The sequence below is a fragment of the Chelonia mydas genome, chromosome 11 (assembly GCF_015237465.2).
Source record: "Chelonia mydas isolate rCheMyd1 chromosome 11, rCheMyd1.pri.v2, whole genome shotgun sequence".
Taxonomy (NCBI): Eukaryota; Metazoa; Chordata; order Testudines; family Cheloniidae; genus Chelonia; species Chelonia mydas.
In genome coordinates this window covers 35,169,545-35,190,576 of record NC_051251.2, presented here as the reverse complement: position 1 = coordinate 35,190,576, position 21,032 = coordinate 35,169,545, and the positions used below count along the sequence as shown (strand labels likewise).

Below are 21,032 nucleotides of genomic sequence, written 5' to 3'. Positions count from 1 at the left end.
TTTTAAAACTTGTATTCCAATTCTGATTCTTTCTCAAAACATATAAAGATTTAAAGCAGAACTCTTGAAATTAAACTTTGTTACAAAATTGATTTGATTGACTTATTATTGATGTTCATTAATACTGTGTTTGCAATTCATTACAGTGTTCATTGGAAAGCTACAAAAAATTTCTAACAATTCAACATGAGCTTACTTTGAAAATTCCTAATTTCTCTCCCTAGGGTTTTCTTGGTACGGGATAGCCAAAGTAACCCCAAAACGTTTGTATTGTCAATGAGCCATGGACTAAAAATAAAGCACTTTCAAATTGTACCAGTAAGTAACACTTGTTAATTTGTATATAATTGAAAAGGCATAATAGCGTGTCAAACTTCTGAAGTTATTTTTTCTGGTATATGGAAGATGGTATATATTGGTACTACAGTATTAGACACTAAAAAAGCTTAGAAAAGCTTGTCTCGCTCACCAACAGAAGTTGGTCCAACGAAAGCTATTCTCTCACTCACCTTGTGTGTCTAATATTCTGGGACCAGCACAGTTACAACAACCCTGCATAGACAGAATTAAACATTTATGGAACTTGCGGCTTGATTTGTTATAAGATTTGGCAATATCGTTTGGGTTTTGTGTGAGCTGTCTTAAGATGAAGGCAAGTCTATTTTTCAAACTAAATAGAAACATCTCTTATGGGATGAAAATGTTTTATTTTCAAATGTCTCACAGCCTCCTGGCCCCCACACCTTTTTTTTTTTCTTAAATTTCAGTTAGATGGACCTACCTAGGTTGGAAATCTTAGCCACATGCACAGGCACTGCCTCTGTTCAGAGCTGCTTCCTTCATGTCTCAGGGCCCAGTCTTTTTGGTTCAGTGCCCTGTGACCTGGGTGCCTGAGGCAGCCCTCACTGGAAATGTCAAGGTCAGGGTAGGCTGCAAAAGGGAGAGCAGATACTACCAAGACTGGTGGGTAACACTGAAGTTAAACTCCCCAGCCAGTCACTAACTGTGCTTCTGACACCCCCCCCCCCCCCGACTGGTTATCAAGAAGCTCTCAGTCAGCACATAGGACCAGTACAGTGAGTAGTTATTTAAAAAACTCTGCTTACATATATAAAATGTTCTCCTGATCCCAAAGGGTCAGCCACATTACCAGGTCAATATAGGTTTGGAGCTTACCCAAACTACAATGCTGTCAGCCAGTCCTTTTAATGTCTAAAACTAAAGGTCTATTCTAAAGGTGGGGGGGGGGGGGGAGAACAAGAAGAGAGATGGTAAAGCAGTCACATACATACAAAGACTTCACAGTCTATCATGTTCCTAGCAGAATTGGTGAGTTTGCTGGCTTGAAAGTCCCTCTGTAACACACAGAGTCCTTTGTTTAGAGCTTCATTTGTAGCAGAATTCTTCCAGAGATAAGAAACAGGAATGAAGACAAAAAGCAGAAGGTACAGCTGCCTTTTATCATCTTTTGCTATGCAGCTTGATCATCTTTGTTCTGAACACAAACTGCCCAGCATATGGCCTGGAAACCTTAGAGGTCTGTCCATAAGCATGCCCCTGCATGCCTTGCTGAGTCACAAGGTGTATCCCTTGCCTTTTCTCAGTGGGTCAATTGTATAGCTGATGTCCCTGAATGGGTTGTCAAGCAGGGTAGGCAGTTCTAATGCCAACCTGTCTGGGGGTGTCACCCAGATGCACAGCGCAAGTTTGGAACTACAGACATACCATATATATATGTTACAAGACAAAGGTGATACAAACACATAACAAGATATCATACCTTGCAAATTATAATATTTTTGCAGATACCTTACATGGCATATCTGGCATCACCCATTGCAATTTTACAATATTGGTGTTCATAATATCCTAAAGTGTCCCCCACTTTCCATACAGCATCACAGGCCCCATTTCCTGCCTCATATTGCCTTGGTGTATCTAGGTACGAGGCCAGTAGGGTAGATAGGTATTCTCACTCTTCCTCAGTGTACATTCACTTTTTGGTTAAAATTGATATAATGCTTTTACAGATCAGTTACCTGGGGTTAATCTTGAAATCCCTTGTGGATTTACTGAGGTACAGCAATATTTCCCTTACTTTCTCAGTGAAAGCAATTATATCACATGTGATGCTCTTGACATGATAGTGGGGTAATCCTATCCATTCCACTGACTCTGGAGGCAGTATTAAAGTTCTTCCACTTTCTTTCCATCCTGCTTCATGTTGAAATACATTTTCATTCACTGCTTTAGCCCTAGTGCTTTGCTTTTACCTAGGAGCCACAACTACTACTTCTCAAAGAACCTCCCTCCCAGACTGTCTTCTATCCACAATCTCTAGACCTCTTGATAATTAGGTTCCCCTGTTGGGTTTTTCAGGGGATTCTTCTATTCTGCAAGACTGGGCACTTCCCCAAATGCTCTTTCCCCTGACTCACTGGCTCCAGTGAGATTTCAGAGGGCCACCATTTGGTATTTCCATGCTTCACCCTGCTCCTGTAGCCAGCATCCTAGAAATCTCCCTCTTTGCTGCAAAATGGAGCTGAAACACTTCAGGGGATTCAGTAAATCTGATCTAGTGCTTGAAAACCAGCCCATAACCTCTTAAGCAAAGTCAGTGCCAGGACAAAAATGTCCACAGTTTTGCACTGCCTTGACATATGGGGGGGTGGTGGTATCTCTGGCCTAAATAGCTCAAGGAGAGGACTTTTGGCACCAGTGTCTTTCCTCTTTGGACCCACCCTGTGTTCCCTATAGTCAGGGCCACTGATGATGCACCTCCATTATCCAGTTGTTTCCTCTCTGTCCTTGGATCAGATGGAATATAGTTGAAACAGCTTTTTAGATTCATAAAAAAACTGAATGATTCAGTCCCATCAGCATGGCACCCCTTTGACTTGTTAAACAGAGACCACCTTCTCTTTCCCCTATCAGGAAACAGGCCCTTAGCTCTTCATCTTCTCCTGTGGAGGAAACTTCAGTTCTTCTTTAGAAAGTTCCCCTTCCCTCTGACCCAGACGTACCCCTTCTTCCCTTCTCAAAAAGCCAGTCATTTCTTATACACCTCTGCAGGTTGCTTTGCCAAACAGAAGCACTGTGCAAAAAATACAAGTATTGTTCATCCTTTATGTCTGCTAAAACCTCTCTCTCCTGCAATAGGATCCCTGGTGGAGGAAGAGGAAATATCTGCTTGGTAGCATTTGCAGTCAAGAGTCTAGCCTGCCAGATCTGAGAGAACACATCAAAAGAGTTCCTGGATTTAATGGAGAGCAGCATTTTTCCAACTTCTCCAATATTAGCAATCTATTTAGCAATTCGTGAAGGGATGTTGCATATTCACAAATGGATGTGTGACTGGGAAGTTGGAAGGGGGTATGGTAGGAGACAATTTCTCTGTTATGAGCTACACCATCTATGAAAATGTTTGAACATTCCTTTTAAAAAAAATCCTTCATTGCTGTATGTTCCATTCCCAATTTGTGCTTTATGACTCTGGGCCACCACTACCAATTAATCACCATATATTCTGCTCTTAGAATCATAGAATATCAGAGTTGGAAGGGACCTCTGGAGGTCATCTAGTCCAACCCCCTGCCCAGAGCAGGACCAATCCCCAACTAAATCATCCCAGCCAGGGCTTTATCAAGCCTGACCTTAAAAATATCTAAGGAAGGGGATTCCACCACCTCCCTAGGTAATGCATTCCAGTGTTTTACCACCCTCCTAGTGAAAAAGTTTTTCCTAATATCCAACCTAAATCTCCCCCACTGCAACTTGAGACCATTACTCCTTGTTCTCTCATCTGCTACCACTGAGAATAGTCTAGATCCATCCTCTTTGGATCCACCTTTCAGGTAGTTAAAAGCAGCTATCAAATCCCCCCTCATTCTTCTCTTCCGTAGACTAAACAATCCCAGTTCCCTCAGCCTCTCCTCATAAGTCATGTGTTCCAGTCCCCTAATCATTTTTGTTGCCCTTCACTGGACTCTCTCCAATTTCTCCACATCCTTGTAGTGTGGGGCCCAAAACTGGACACAGTACTCCAGATGAGGCCTCACCAATGTCGAATAGAGGGGAACGATCACGTCCCTCGATCTGCTGGCAATGCCCCTACTTATACACCCCAAAATGCCTTTGGCCTTCTCGGCAACAAGAGCACACTGTTGACTCATATCCAGCTTCTCGTCCACTGTAACCCCTAGGTCCTTCTCTGCAGAACTGCTGCCTAGCCATTCGGTCCCTAGTCTGTAGCGATGCATTGGATTCTTCCGTCCTAAGTGCAGGACTCTGCACTTGTCCTTGTTGAACCTCATCCGATTTCTTTTTGGCCCAATCCTCCAATTTGTCTAGGTCCCTCTGTATCCTATCCCTACCCTCCAGCGTATCTACCGCTCCTCCCAGTTTTAGTGTCTTCTAATGTCTAGAACGCTAATCACTATTCAGCTGTTCGAGTTGAGAGAGGAAAGGGATACAATTACACTAGTTCTCGGACAATCATCTTCTAATAAAAGATCAGTCATTCAGAATAACAACCTTGCAAACCTGCTGAACATGTCAGATTCTTGGACACTATGGTTTCCTCATTTATCTTCTGAAGAGCTGTTTCTGTTGAGGGAATATTCATGTAATTCAAGGCAAACATCAGTTTGGGAATAACAAAAAATATTGTTAAATTTTAATTCCTGATTAACAAATGCCTCAGCTCTCCTAAATGTTTCAGCTCTGCAAAGTCTATCATGTTGGCATGATCGTGGTATGCATGCATAGAGTCCTATGGATGACTGTGCATCTTCATATTTCTCGCTGGAAAATAGGCATGATCAGACCCACAGTGTGACACATATGTTAACCCTTCCTTACCTAGTAGTGTTTGGCCCTGGACTGGTGAAATCTGAAAAAAGGAAGCTGCCTCCAGACTTAGAATGGGTAGGATAACCCAGTAGTTGTGGCCAGTGCAACTGCTGCTTACACTGAGAAACCTTAATTACAGGTAAGAGAACTAATTTTATCCATCCCAGAAGGATGGTTACATCTTTCCTCTCTGCTGCAGTAGCTGATGCTCCAATGCGATCACCATTTTAGGGTCTTTTGTGCACTACTATCCACTGCCTATAAATTGCCTTCTTTCATTAATTGATCAATATTACTGTTAAGTATCAAATGTTTTAGTACCAGGAGGCTTCAGATTCCCTTTTCTGCTGATTGAGGATATTCTATTAGCCAAAGAATTAGCTTAAGAATTAATTGGGTGATGCAAATTATTCATTTGTAATAGTTTAAAATTGGAAATATTCCCTGTAAATCTTTGTGTGTGTGTGTGTGTGTGGGGGGGATTTTAAAGTTAGCCAAGGTAACCTTACAGTGGGTATTCTCCTCCCTCTCTCTTCCTGGGGCTAGCATGCTAATGGCGATCTGGAACAGCAGGAGTCTTTTTCCTCTCCCCTTGCTCTCCTATTGCTGCCTCTGGCATCAATGAACATGTGCTGCCTCCATCATGGTAACCAACAATAGAAGGCTCCTGCCTAGAAGCACCTTTTGCAGTAAAGGCTACGTCAGTGCACAAAAGTAATTATGAATATACAGCCACCCGCTGCTACACAAAATATACTAAGTACACAGAACATTGTGTATTACGAGCGTAGGGCAAAAGGCAGTTATAATATGACACCTCTTTCATAGAATATCAGGGTTGGAAGGGACCATAGGAGGTCATCTAGTCCAACCCCCTGCTGAAAGCAGAACCAATCCCCAATTTTTGCCCCAGATCCCTAAATGGCCTCCTCAAGGATTGAACTCACAACCCTGGGTTTAGCAGGCCAATGCTCAAACCCCTGAGTTGTCCCTCCCCCTCTTTCTTTGGAGAGAGAGAGAGAGAGTATACCTAAATTCAGTTTTCTTGTTTTATGAAGGCTCAAGGTTTTTATGGTTCCAATTTAAATCTTTGCATGTGTGATCATCAGATGTTCTCTGAATAAAGGAAAAGGCATAAGAGGTGTTGACATTAGCAGTCTTCATGGCCTAATGTTCTAATACATATTCAGTCTTGCTTCCTTTTACCTTATGTATTTAATTAAAATTGAAAAGAAGTTAGAGAATGCACTACTTTTCTACTGGTCACTTCTAATTTGCTATGAATGAACACTGTTTCCCCCCTTCCCCACAGACTATAAATAACTCAGGAGCATGAATCTACACAAAGATGTCACAAGGCCTGATTTCATTAAAGATCAACAAAGTACATATTTTTGAATGTCTGACAAACACTGTAGCTCAATAGTGTTTTTTGTTATCTTTTTGTTTTTTCCCCTTTTACAGCTAGAAGATGACGGAAAGCTATTCTATACACTGGATGATGGTCACACCAGATTTACTGATCTCATCCAGCTTGTGGAGTTCTATCAGCTCAATAAAGGAGTATTACCTTGCAAGTTAAAACACTATTGTGCCCGAATTGCTCTTTAACCAAAACCAAGTCAGTTCACCAAACAGGAAAAAAAGGAGATGCTAGAACACTTTTCTAAGGCAATTTCCTTGGGGGAAAAGTCATTATATTGAAATGGTGGTGAATTTCAGATGCAAAGAAAAGTTTATATGCTCCATACAGAAAGTCCTTTGCATTGTAATTGTCACTGCAAAAATCAACTTCAGAAAAAAGTATTTCATGTGAAATTATGTAATGTTGCAGCACTGGAATCTTTTTCAAATGCAAACAGATATTTTTAATATTATGCAACTTTATTTACCAAAATAAAATTGGAGGGTGCCTCCTTGTTAGTAATAGATGACTAATAAATGAGTTAATTGCGTTCAGAAATACTCTACACTGTGGAATAGATATTTTGTGTGTGTGTGTGTGGAGTATAACATGAACTTTGGGTGGAAAAACTCTAGAAGTTGGATTGTACTTAATTTGTAAATAAAACAATTATTTTGCGCTATATTTTTAAATGCTATTTTGTGGCTTCTTGCATTCAAAAGTGAAAATATTCTGAATTAACCAATTAAAATTACTTCTGATGTCTTGACTAATTCTGGATCAGTTGTGTTATAAACTGTACTATTGCTCCTGTAATAGTACTCTTTATAGGTTTTCTCCTTTAAGTAGTGACTTGAACCACATTTTATTATACAGATTTGGAGCTGATGTGCATATGAGCATGCATATATGTATTTTGTAGTGCACGTAACGTGCATGTGTATATGTGCAATCTTTTATTTATCCATAGGCAGTTAAAAGGGCCCTGATTTTAGTGTTATATTTTGGAAGTAAAGGTATGTGGAATGTTACTCCTTCCCAAGTTAAGAGTTAAACTGGATTGTGGTTGTCTCTGTGGTCATATTTTAAAAAAAAAAAAAAATCTCCCCAAATGATTGGCTACAATATTAACAGTCTGCTTGCTGATAACATTGCACTATTGACCAATTGGACAGCAACTAGTTCAAATTTGCAGTATTAGCTTCCAGCCTATTTCCCAAAGGCCTTTAAATAGCTACTCGTGTTCTAGTACTTCCATAAAAACTAAAAAACAAAACAAAACAAAATACCCCTACTCAATATGTGCCACACACCAGAGCCCCTTCCCTCTTAAATGTAAAAATGTTTGTTTTCAAAATGACAGTAGAGCCTGGCCTGTCTGCTCTTGAAATACAACAGTGTTGTACCACATCTACGCCACTGTAGCACTTCAGTGCAGTGTAGACACTACCTACACCAACAGGAGAGGTTCCCTATTGAGGCAGGTAGTCCACATTCCCATCAAAGGAAGAACTCTTCCATCAACTTTGTTGTCTACGGTGGGGGTTAGGTCAGCTAACTACACCACTCAGGGGAATTGATTTTTCACACCCTTGAGTCGTAGTTAAGCTGGCATAATTTTCTACTAGAGACCAGGCTGAAGAGAAGCAACATTCCAGAACATGCATTGAAGATGCAACTTGTGTTGCCCATCATCTCATTCAAATTAATACTGAATGTTAAGGTTTTTGCATCCTAAATACATTAACTTTAAAATTAAACCTGAAAATAAACTTAAATTTTATTCTAAGAATAATTTTAATTAAAAAGCTCCCAAGTTGCTATTGCATTATTTAATGAAATTTGTTGAACCCCAATTTAACCATGTTTATAGGTTTACTTCCGGGCATTGCACGGCTCCAGGGATTGCAAATGTGAGAAAAAGAGACACATCCTCCACATCACTAGGCAAAAAATGATCACAGGTTGTCATCTGACACTTAAAACAAGTTGTTTACTTTGGTCCTTTTCATAGCAGGAAAGTGTCACTTTCAAAAATACTGTAATTGCCGTTCTGGCACTCAAGTCATCAGCCTTCTCAGTAGAGAAGTTAACCACTGAATGAAAGTGGAGACCGAATCCTTTCACCTTGGGTCCCTCCAGGTCAGGGATGAGAAATGTAAGTTCAAGAGTTTGAACTGCCAACTTTGCTTTATCTATTCTATGGACAGAAGACTCCATGGCTCTCCAATCCAGAACTTTTCACAAATGCTAAATTAATGGAAAAATATAGTACAGTGAGCTGGCAGACTGTCTGAACATTTTTAATGCTTTTCACCTGGGAAGTACTGAAGACAAAAATGTTGTCTTTTTTTATTTTAACAATACTTCTGACAAACTAGCCTAAAGCAGAAAACTAAGCTGAAATTCTTCCAAGAATTTGGTATTTAAAAGACAACACAATTTTTTTGATCAAATTATAGTGGTAGAAGTACCTGAAAAAGCAACTTGAGTGAGAGGTTAACATGTAGAAACTATTCATGTTCCGAACAAGTCTTAAACAGGCAAAATTGTACAAACTCTTTATCAAGCTCTTTGTTAGCCACTCGTAGAGGTTATGCAGGGTGGATGGTGCCCCATTTCCAGTAAAAGTTGGAAGCCATGTAGTGAATAAGACAGGTGAATCTCAACCAGGATAACATAGTTCTATCCTTGCCTCTGCCATGAACTTTCAATGAGATGCTGTCACTTAAACCAAAATTTTGCCAGGTGGCCCCTAATTATGTATTTCTCATTTTCTTAGTGCCCAAGTTGAGAAGGGAATCCAGAGATGATGAGTTCCAATGTTGACTTTGACTTTGAAGCTCTGTCAGCTTCCTCATCTGCAAAATATGGATGATACTTTCTCACCTATCTCATAGGGATGTTGTGAGGATTAGTTAGTATCTGCACAGTGCATGGAAGGTATAAAGGGTGAAATTTGGGACACTTTGAAGTCAATGGCAAACTTCTGTACGTTAAAAATATTAAATATTTTGAAAAATTGTTCCAAGATGTCTCAAGTTGGGTGCCCAGTGGTTGGCCATAGTCTCAGTGGCTCAGTTTGCACTCTGTGAAAGGGGGATGATAAACATTCCTATCCCCCACATAGTTGAACGTGCACTCATTAACGTTTGAGAGACACTTTGATACTACAGCATTGACTGTTACAGAAAACCTCCTGAAAAGTTAATTCAGTATTCCAGTGCAGAATTTGGATGGTGAACAGTAAATAAGGCATAGTGACACACTGTATGATGAGAATAAAAAATATTAAACAGCTACCTCGTTCTTAGAGCATATTTTATCCTGTGCCCTGAGGGAGGGAATCTATGGGGAAAAAATTGATGATATAATTAAAGACTATCAAATACATATGTTAAAAGAGCAGAATTCAGTTTACATGACATATCTGCCATTTCCTAACTCTTTTAATGTAAAGTAAAAAAACTCCAAGATTTTATTAAGATTGTAAATGTTTTGTACTTAACAGGCAAGTCTTCAATTCAACAAAGCATTTTATGTGCACAAGTCAAATTGACTTAAAGCACATGCTTAAAGTTATGTACATTCTCAAGTGCTTTGAGTCATGGTTAACCAAATAAATATTACAGCATTAGATATATAATTGGCTAAAAGTTGGGGAAGAATTCAGTCTTCTGTCAAAAGTTGCCAGTAGCATAGGCATTCTATTTTTGGGATTGTAGTATTCTGTGTTTTCTCTGAGGGAAGAAAAATCTATTTTGTAGATTTCTTTTTTTAATTAAATATTGTAAACTGACTTTACCTTTCCTGGTTCAAGAGATCAATCATCTTGTTTTTAATATGATATACAATTTGAAATTGTCATTTTCACCAAAAAAGAGCAGCTGACTAATTTGTAAGTTGAATGTTCAACATTTTTATATATATGTAATTGGAAGCTTCCACAATATACTTTAAGTAGTCTATCAGTCAATGAGATTTCACCACCTTTTTATTAGTTTTCCAAATGTTTTACAGTTTTTTTTTGCACATATATGGAAGCAAGACATAACTTGCACCAATTCTCCCAATCAGTTAATAAAATTATTTTTTTAATTACTTCTCTGATATTTTAAATGGTTATCCTTTAGCATTGGAATGTAATTTTTCCTAATTCAGGCCATAACTGAAGATTTCACTAAAGTCATCTAAGATGAGACACAGTGTGTTATTTGAAGCTTGCAAGCTTTCAGAGGTTAAACACTTGATGGTCTATGCATAATCAATGTGTATGGTAGCCAAATTAATGTTAACTTTAATGAAATGCATGAATATTTAAAATGTAATGAATCTGACTTTATAGTTGGCTTTATAGTCCCAACCGAAAGAAATGTGAACAATATTTAAAGTTGGCCTCTGGATGGCAGCAGTGTATCATGGAATTCCTACCATCTGCTGCTGTTTGTCTATTCCCTTCCGGAAATATCTGTGACTTGCGATCGCCGCACACCTTCAGAACACCCAGTGCTTTTGCCTTTTATAAATTATTAACTTGTTCTGTACCAATTAGTTCTACCAGTTGCTAGGTTTGTTATCAAGTTAAGCTTCAAGACAAGAACCTGAACTCAATGAATGATTAAAAATTTATTATTAGAGATGATTAAATATGCAGATAGTCTGTGAAGCTTGTTCTTGAAACCATTACATTACCTTTTTAATACTAATGATTTGTATAATTAATTAAAAAAAAAAGCCTGAAAGATTTTTTTTAAAGCAGAGTAGGACATGAGAAAGGATTAAATACAGAGGAGGCATTGAACCCATCACATGAGATGGTCGTAAAATTATTTGCTGACAGAAAATTTTTGCTTTTCTCTCCCTTTAAAATAATTGTCATTAATGGTTGCAAAATCCCCACAGACTAGGGCCTATCAACTGAATGCTGCACCAGACCCTGCTATAACAACAGATGCAAAACCTGCAGCCATATCTCCACTGCTACAATGATCTATACCTCCCACAGCACACCTTTCAAGATCTATGGGGCCAACACGTGCCTATCACATATGGTATACTTCATATAGTGCACTAAATGCCCCAATAACAACTATGTGTGTAAAATGAGACCATCACTATGCTCATGAATGAACTCACACAGAAAAATAACACACAAACACCATATTGCCCGGGGCAAACACTTTTCACAGAATGATCGCTCCCTATGTGACCTCTCAGTCCTCGTCTTCAAAGAAAACCTGCACAACACCTTCAAAAGAGCTTGCATTCCTAATTTTGCTAGACACTAAAAATCATGGTCTTAATAAAGACACTGGATTTATGGCTTATTACAACAATCTGTAACCCACTAAACCCCCACTTTTGTCCTGTGACTGCAGAGGTGTTAATGGGCTACTTCGCCTCGAATAATCCCTTGGAATGTGTGTTAATTTCTTATGCAAAACAATCTCTTCCACCTTTGAGTACCTTTCCCAGATCTGAAGAGCTTTGTGCAACTTGAAAGCTTGTTTGTTTCACCAACAGAAGTTGGTCCAAAGAAAAATACTACCTCACCCACCTTGTCCTTACAGTAAGGGCTTGTCTACACATACAGTGCTGCGCTGCATTTGATGAAGTCCTCTCCTGTCAGCATAATAAAACCAATGAGTGGTGGTATAACACTGTCTACCCTGTGCTTATGTTGGTGTAACTTACGTTGCTGGGGGGTGTATGTGCTTTATTCACACCCTTGAATGACAAGTTATGCTGACATAAACTGTAGTGTAGACATAGCCTAAGTGTTGATATTGTGGCAGATGTACATTTAGGATGGGTAAATTACACATTGAAGTGCGCTTGGATAAATAGTGAGCTACACAAAGTAAAAGCTTAATTTTTTTTTCACTTTTCCCACTCCTAACTTGTGAATAGTGTTTGAAGCTGCAGCTTTTATGTGCTTTTAACATGTTTTCCAATATATGAATATATTTGAGATCACTTCACTTGTAATATCCATTTCAAATGTGTGTTGGCTTCTGTATTTGATTTTTAGGGTGTGATTTGAGAACATGTAGACTATCTGAGGATAATTAAAATATTCATTTTTTTCATACTGTTTGCCTCATCCCAACTTAGTAGCATTTTTAATATTGCAGATGGGGCTATACACAATGTTTTAATTCTATACAAATTGTACTTTTTTCATCATGGATATAGGTTAAAGCCTGAAATCTTAGACATAGTCTGTGGACCCCCCAAGGGGTTTGTGGACCGCAGGTTGAAAATCACTGGTGAAATAAAATGATGCTTTCATTGTAGTTGCAATGAAAATAATAGCTCATACACCCTCTCTCTCTCTCTGTATGAAAATGTTCCTGGTTTACACTAACTGACGCATATGGAGAGAAATTAAAAATAGCTTTTTGCCTTATTTCCTCTTTATGTGCTCTGTAAATTGATAACACTATTGGCACTTAATGCTATTTGTTGCAAAAACAGGAGTGATTTTACCTACAATAAACAACTGGTAATAGGATGCTTACACTTGAAATGATATTGTTCTCTGTTTTGTACAGGACCTTTTATGCTGCTGGTGGTCAGTAAATAAAAAACAAAAGGAATCCACATTATACACATCAGTGAAAACTATATTAGAAGCTAACAAACGCAACAGGAATAAACTGTTTCACCCATTACCAGAGAGTAGTTATTAGTGGGTCACAGTTATGCTGGAAGGGCATAACAAGTGGGGTCCTGCAGGGAACAGTTCTGGGTCCAGTTCTGTTCAATATCTTCATCAGTGATTTAGATAATGGCATACAGAGTACACTTATAAAGTTTTCAGATGATATCAAGGTGGGAGGGGTTGCAAGTGCTTTGGAGGACAGGATTAAAATTCAAAATGATCTGAACAAACTGGAGAAATAGACTTAGGTATATAGGATGAAATTCAATAAGGACAAATGCAAAGTACTCCATTTAGGAAGGAACAATCAGTTGCACACATACAAAATGGGAAATGATTGCCTAGGAAGGAGTACTGCAGAAAGGAATCTGGGGGTCATAGTGGACCACGCGCTAAATATGAGTCAACTGAGTAATGCTGTTGCAAAAAAAGTGAACATACTTCTGGAATGTATTAGCAGGTGTGTTGTAAGCAAGACACAAGACGTAATTCTTCTGCTCTACTCCACGCTGATTAGGGCTCAACTGGAGTATTGTGTCCAGTTCTGGGTGCCGCATTTCAGGAAGGATGTGAACAAATTGGAGAGAGTCCAGAGAAGAGCAACAAAAATGATTAAAGGTCTAGAAAACATGAACTATAAGGGAAGATTGAAAAAATTGGGTTTGTTTAGTCTGGAAAAGAGAAGACTGAGAGGGGCAATAACAGTTTTCAAGTATGTAAAAGGTTGCTTCAAGGAGGAGGGAGAAAAATTGTTGTTCTTAACCTCTGAGGATAGGACAAGAAGCAATGGGCTTAAATTGCAGCAAGGGAGGTTTATGTTGGACAGAGTGTCAGGGTGGTTAAGCACTGGAATAAATTGCTTAGCGTGGTTGTGGAATCTCCATCACTGGAGATTTTTAAGAGCAGGTTAGAGAAACACCTGTCAGGGATGGTCTAGATAATACTTAGTCCTGCCATGAGTGCAGGGGACTAGACTAGATGACCTCTCGAGGTCCCTTCCAGTCCCATGATTCTGTGATTCTATAGGTAGCTATAAATAAATTACCACACCAATTCACAGCATATTTAATGGTGCTGAGGTGCTAAAAAGGGATTCCCCACAAAATGACCCAAAGAAAGAAGCGTAGCTGTAGAAGAAAATACTTGTAATAAGCCAATAGCTTGCTCTTTGCTTAGGATAGTGCCATTTACTGTAAAAGGATTTTTGATTGTCATTGTTAGTTCTATTAAATAAGTAATATAATGAATAAAATGACTATATCAGCCATCAGAAACATGTTCCACTCCCACTGCTTCTTTCATTTTGAACTAAGGCTAAACATCTTGTGTGAATTCAGAGTCAGAAGAATGAACCTACTGTTGCCATCGCATTAGTTCGAAAGATCAGAAAGAACTAGCTGATGGTATTCTTTCTGGGTTTTTTCTTTTCTCTCCCTGCACAACTTCTTTTCCTTTATCCTTTTTCTCTTTGCACAATTTCATCTCACCTTTCATTTTAAATCACTTTGAACTACTACTACTGGTGAATGACCTATCATGGAGGAGCATTTGATTGCTGGATATATTTGACGCTCTTCAGGGACAGGGAATGTGTCGTGTCTATTTTCTGTAAATTTGCAGAGTGGTATAAGTGTTCTGTAACAACAAAAGTGCAACTGGAAGTAATTTGAGTGCTACACCCACATGTTTCATGAATATGACAAATCTGCTGCTGGGGAAAGGTGGCAATGAAGGGTTGCACATGTGCTTATTGAGATGCTTGGGAAAGAGATGCTTTCACAGCAGTAATGGTGAAAAAAATTGGCATGGTGATAAACTGTGATGGTGATTAACTTGCAATGTGACGTGGGTGGCAAAAAAGCCAGTGCAATACTAGGTTGTTCAGGCAAGGAATAGCATCATGGAGCAGGGGCTAATTGACTTCTTCACAGAGCAGTGGTTTGCCTGCATTTGGAGTATGCTGGACAGTTTGCTTGCCCCCAGTTCAAGGAAGAAATCAACACATTGGAAATGATCCAAAGAAAAGCTATAAAAATGATGAAGAACTTGGAAGGCCTGACCTTCAAGCAAAGGCTAATAAACTACTGTAACTTGGCCAAACATAGACTGTGAGAGTGGGTATTACAAGTTGACAAATAAATATAGGAAGGGCATGAACATTAAAGAGGGGAAGAATAACTGAGGATTTTAGGATGAAACCAAAAAAAGTCTGAGCTCTAGGTCAAGAGGTTTAGGGAACAAATTTCCAAGGGAAGTGATGGAGGTATTCAAATTTAAGAGTATACAAGGTTGTGGAGAAAGTCATATAGGAAACAATTGTGCACTAATTGGTGACACACTAGATAGTCTTATTCTTCGGTAATCCTGAATTTATAACTCAAGAGCCTCACGTTGCTGGAAGGGTCCTTGCAAGGATTTATTTTAGAATCTCTGTTTGACTAGAGATTCTGATGCTCTGGCTGATATCATACTGCTGGAAAGAAACAGCCGTCACAAGGTTTCTCTCCTGTTCAGTCTGTATGGAGGAATGCAGAACAAATAAAGAGAAGTCAGGAAGAAACGAGAGAAAGAAATGCCACCTTCAGTCCAGTAGCCAGGAAGCTTGGGAGAAAAATGGAGTATGAGAAAGACAAACTAATCAGTGAAGCATTCTAATGTTGCTTTGTCATGTTGCACCAATATGTGATGATAGTTAGTTGCAATGAGGCAGCATCACAATGTGATTGATTTGTTTTGTGGCCTTCTCTAACTCAAGTTTTTTACACTGAGCTGCTTGCTCTCCAGCCCTTCCAGACTAATGGTTCCAACAGGTATTTTTAATGTTTTACATTCTATGAAGAGACACTTTAATAAATAAGCCAGTTGTTCCAGCGTTGTAGCTTCTTGAATGAAGTTCTCGTACTCTTCAAAGTTTTATCAGATATTTAAAATGTAAAGGTAAGTTAACTGCCCCTTCATGATGATGAACCTGCCACCAATCAAGATGGTGCAAGGAACTGAACAGGTGGAACCCTAATCAGCATGAATTTTTACAAAAGGGAATTTAATTTAAAAGAACAATCATTCCAGGCGACCTCAATAAGCCAGAAAGCTATTATAAAAGTAAATATACATGTTGACAGCTACACCCATAAATTTGGAAACTGCAAATATGTTCAGTGTTAAGTAATGAAAGTTCTTTTTCAAAGCTCTTATTCTGCCCTTGTACCATTTTAGGAAGCACTCTTCTTTCCCGTTATAGCTTTCTTTTCACATGTAATCTCTATATGGGACATTGATTTTTAAAAATATTCTGATTATTTTTCATAATATCGCTCCTGTCACACCCTGCAAGTGCAGGTATTCATACATAGCATTTTGAACTCAATGACAAATAGGCGCAACAAAATCCTCCCCACCCCAAAGAAACAAAACTTACGGTCCCCTTTATTGTGTCCTTGGGTAGCATGTCCTTAAACTCAGCAAATGTCACCTCTGTTGGAAATGAGAGAGAGAGGAAATTCCAGAATCAAGGAATACTACTAAGCATGTTGCCTGTAGGAGAAAGATGAGAATCTATCTGTCTTGTAACATGAGCATCACTTTGGTATCTGACTACAGAGTATGAGACTACATTATTGTAGTGAACACAAGGTGTCTCTTCTTCTCCTCCACCATTTTGTCTCTCTAAGTACTCCTGTGGCTTTCACCTGAGCAGTGTCCAGGCATGCATGGACTTCACAACCCCCACAGTGAAGTAACAAGGTAGTAGTATTCTCACTTTACAGTTGGGTCCTGCAACAGATACAGAGAGATTTAAGGGTCATGCCCAGTGCTATACTGTGTTTGTAGAAGAGCCAGGAACTGAAGCCAAATCTCAGTTCTGTAACTTAATCACAAGACTTTCTTTGTTAGGAAGAAAATTTTATAGACCCTTTGTTTGAAAAATGTGAATTCTGGGGTATTGAAGAATGAATGGGTCAAACTTTTCTTTCTGAAGGCACTGAGGCTTGTGGTCATTCTAATCTCTTTTGGAAGAGAGTTCCAGATCTGTGGGTTAGTTGCTGGGAAAGCTCTGTCTCCAGCTTCACTCTTGAGGCTGATAGTTCTATTGCTCTAGCCATGGGAGACTGTGATCTTATAGGATGAGGTTTATAGATTCCAAGGCCAGAAAGGACCGCTCTGATCATCTGGTCTGACCTCTTGTATAGCACAGACCACAGAACTTCCCCAAAATAATTCCTAGAGCATATCTTTTAGAAAAACACCCCATCTTGATTTAAAAATTGTCACTGTTGACATGACCCTTGATAAATTGTTCCAGTGGTTACGGTTAAAATTTTACAGTTTATTTCCAGTCTGAATTTGTGTTTAACTTCCATGTTATACCTTTCTTTACTAGATTGAAGAGCCTATTATTGAATATTTGTTCCCCATGTAGGTATCTATAGCCTGTAATAAGTCACCCCTTAACCTTCTCTTTGCTAAGATAAATTCAAGAAGCTCAATCTATTTATCACTATAAGGCATGTTTTCTAATTCTTTAATCAATCTTGTGGCTCTTCTCTGAAAGCACTTCAATTTGTCAACATTATTCTTGAACTGTGGGCACCAGAACTGGACACAGTATTTCAGCAGTGGTCACACCAGTGCCAAATGTAGGGGTAAAATAATCTGTCTACTTAGATTCTCTTGCTTATGCAGCCAAGGATTACATTAGCTCTTATGGTGACTGCGTCACATTGGGAGGTCATGTTCAGGGGTGGTGATTATCCACCCCTATCCCCACTCATGTGATAGTGTCCCCGCGTCCTGTCCGTTTGACCTACATTCTTTGTTCCTAGATGTATACATTTACAATTAGCCTCATTAAAACACAAGTTGTTTGCTTGCTTCCTGTTTACCAAGTGATCCAGATCACTCTGAATCAGTGACCTTATCTTTCAAGTAAGTTGGGTCAGTCCCCTGAAGGCGAAGAGCAAAACCTTGAATTTGATGTGGAATTCAACAGCAAGCCGGTGAAGACAACATAATACTGGGGTGGTATGTGCCTGCAGCCTGGGTGGCTTAGAGGGCTGCTGAGATTTATCACCTGGAGCATTTTAAAAATTGTCTGTTACAGTAATTGAGCTTTGAGGTTACTAATGCATTTTCATGCTGCACAAGTCTGCGTTCTAGTATTGTGTAGCCGTCTGGCCTGAAATAGGTGAAAAGGGACCTTATTGCAGCAGTGTTCTGAAGTGGTGAGAAGTCTAGGTAAAGAACAAGACTACCACCCCTCTTAATGATCTGAGGCCAGAGCTTCCTCTGGAGGTGATAAGGTCCTCCACCCCTCAGCAGTAGTTACTACTATGTGAGTTTAAAACAAGAACAACAACAAAATATTAAGGATTGGTTCTTCCAACCAAATCAGAAAATGTCACTGTTTTGAAGGTGGCTGGAAGATTTCAGGTTCCTTATTGGATCTGAGTAGTGAACAGAGGCCTGGCAATGAAATATCCTCTTAGGGATAAGGGATATCACTTTTCTTATGGAGTAGGAAAGCTTTTAAAAGTGGCTGCCATTCATATTATGAGTATCCACATTTTGTGCCTCGAAATCCGAAACAAATCTTAACATTTACCCTATCCACTGCCATATGCAGCAGTTTTCTTTTACCTCATACATGAGGGTGATTGGGTGTTTTTTCAGCATTAAAATGTCTGGGGTTTGTAAATCTGAAAAATCTCTAACCCGCATACACACATTTTTCCATGCTATGAAAAATATAATATGAAAATCTATGGGGCTAATACATAAGTTTGACATAATGTGGCAACTTGGGTTCAAGTTGAATTTAAATTATTTTGGTATAAAATGTATTTGGTTGAGTGGATATATCTGAAAGGTTGTATTATACCAAAGAGCAAACAGTGTCTAAGAGGTACTGGTGAAATTCACATGATGAACCCTAGCTGATAAAATGGGTCAATAACATGCCAATGGAAAAGTGCCTTTGTACAGACTAACATGTCAACAAAATTCAGTAGCAAACATAGTTATAGTTTAAGAAATTAAGGACCAAAAAAATTCTGATGAACAATACAGTATATACTCTACGAGTGCTGTGATATTTATAGATCAAGGACTGAGGTAAAACTGTAGCAAAAATACTATAGGATTTTATGCCACAATAATGGTATGCCCAATAATATGCCCAATATTAATATGCCCAAATATTGCTAAATTTGCATTAAAAACTTGTCCCATCAAGCTAAAAAACACAGTTTTGCTGATGAAAGATCTTCTATGCTGTGAGGTGGACATCAAATCAGCATGAAACCAAATATGCTGTAATAGCTGTTGAATACCAGGAGGAAATTGACAGAGAGACTCATCCGAATGAGATTAATTGCTGGCATAATAGTACTGTTCCTGGCATCTTTCAAAGTAGCTGAACATAAGCTCCTTAACTAGACTTTTTAGTAGTGAATACCAGTGGAAACCATCTGGTTAAGGAGAATCTGTTTGTGTAAAATACTTCTTTATTTCCAATTAGGGGCTTCAAACAGATTTTGAATGTGATTTATGAGCAGTGGAAAAATAATGAGAGTATATTTCATATATAAAATAAATTAATCAACAGTAGTTATCCTGATTTCCTAAATCATAGGTAATCCCTCAGAGTTTGAGGATGATTGGCTATCATTTTATGGAAGACAGTTATCATTGGTGGATCTGCAGGTGGTTAATGAGACTGATCCAGGATCCACAGATCTTGTCAGAATTGAGACAGTCATTTCTCAATGGGAGGATCTGGATTGTTGAGTTGGGCCGCAGTGTGTTCTTTCCTCCTTTTCTGTTTCTCCATTTCCTGTCATCTAAATTGTATCTCAAAATACTGGGATCCTCGCCAGAAGATCCTTTTCCATTTTGGTAGGTTGAGAGTTTGGGTTTCCCATGACTTCATGTGCCAGTTACTTTTCAGGTGGTCCATCAGGGTTCGAATGGCCCAGGTCCCAGATTTCATTGTTCAGTTTTGACTGCAGAAAGGTGATCCATTTGGATGTGGTTATCCAGTCGGGGGAGGTGAGGCAGACTACATTTAGGTCACCTTTTCTAGCCCCCTCCCTGTGCAGGGTGAGCAGAGTGGATCCTAAAAAGGGCTGCTCAGTCGCAGTTGCAGCTGTCGAGTTACACTCCTGCCTCTGTCCAAATGCAAAACCAACCATCTGACAGCCATCACCCGCATGCTAGTCCATGATTAAGAGCTTCCTGTCATCACTGTCCTGCACCTGTCGCCACTTGCCAATCACTACAGGACTTGGACATGAATATGGAAGGTGCCTATGCATAGATTCATTTAATGTGGAGATACAATTGCACACCAGTGTCCACAAGGTGCTAGACAGGATGAGGAGCATAATCCAATGGCAAGGAGATGATTGGAGATCTTCATTCTGCTGCAGCCTTCATCCACCTTCACAGCCATTAAGAGAAATTGTCTCTTCAGGTTCAGACAAATAGGGATCCAGTTTCCCCCCCAAGTCCTCAGTGGCAGAGCAGGCGGATGAAGAGACAATTTGTCTCACTGGATTTTCTAAGTAGAGCAGGGTGGGGAGGGGAGGGAGAGAGAGGAAAACTAACAAATCAAAAAAACAAATATGCAAGCCCCTGTGATAGCCCTGAGATTAGGGTAATCACCTCAGATGTAGGAAACCCAGGTTCAAATTCCTGTTTCACCTGATTTAGATCAAGGACATGAACTTGTCTTCTCTTATCCCAGGTGAGTGCCTAACCGCTGGGCTATTGGCTATTCTGGGGATTGTGGGAGTTTCTAAGAGTAAGGCTGTGTTTGGTGTGTGTGCAAGCTGTCCTTCTGTTAGTTTGGTTTTTCTTTGTTACTGGTTTGTTTCTTTTAGGAGTAGTGGTGTTTCCCCTTCCCCTGCTTTTTACCTACGGGGGCCACAGGGGACTCATTCAGAGGTCCATTTTAGATGGGTTTAGCACTCTTACCTACAGATATGGGGTTTGATGTGTGCCTGCATATCCTCTTCTGTGGAGGACCTATTGCTGAATGTAGGTGAGGTTACTGGCTGTGTCAACATAAAACCTGCCTCTCAAGCAACTCTGTAGTGATCTTTGTGACCCAGA

The 21,032-nt window shown here is 39.3% G+C and overlaps 1 protein-coding gene across 3 annotated transcripts in view; it reads left to right on the top strand.

Moving 5' to 3' along the window:
- The window catches only part of GRB14 (growth factor receptor bound protein 14), a 102,535-nt gene extending 95,510 nt beyond the window's left edge, over positions 1-7,025 (top strand). For all 3 annotated transcript variants that reach the window (XM_043525561.1, XM_037912987.2, XM_037912988.2), the window contains 2 exons: positions 225-318; positions 6,316-7,025. In XM_043525561.1, the coding sequence (XP_043381496.1) occupies positions 225-318; positions 6,316-6,462 (241 nt within the window). In that variant the 3' untranslated portion in view covers positions 6,463-7,025. The remainder of the gene's footprint in view (positions 1-224; positions 319-6,315) is intronic.
- The last annotated feature ends 14,007 nt before the right edge of the window (positions 7,026-21,032 follow it).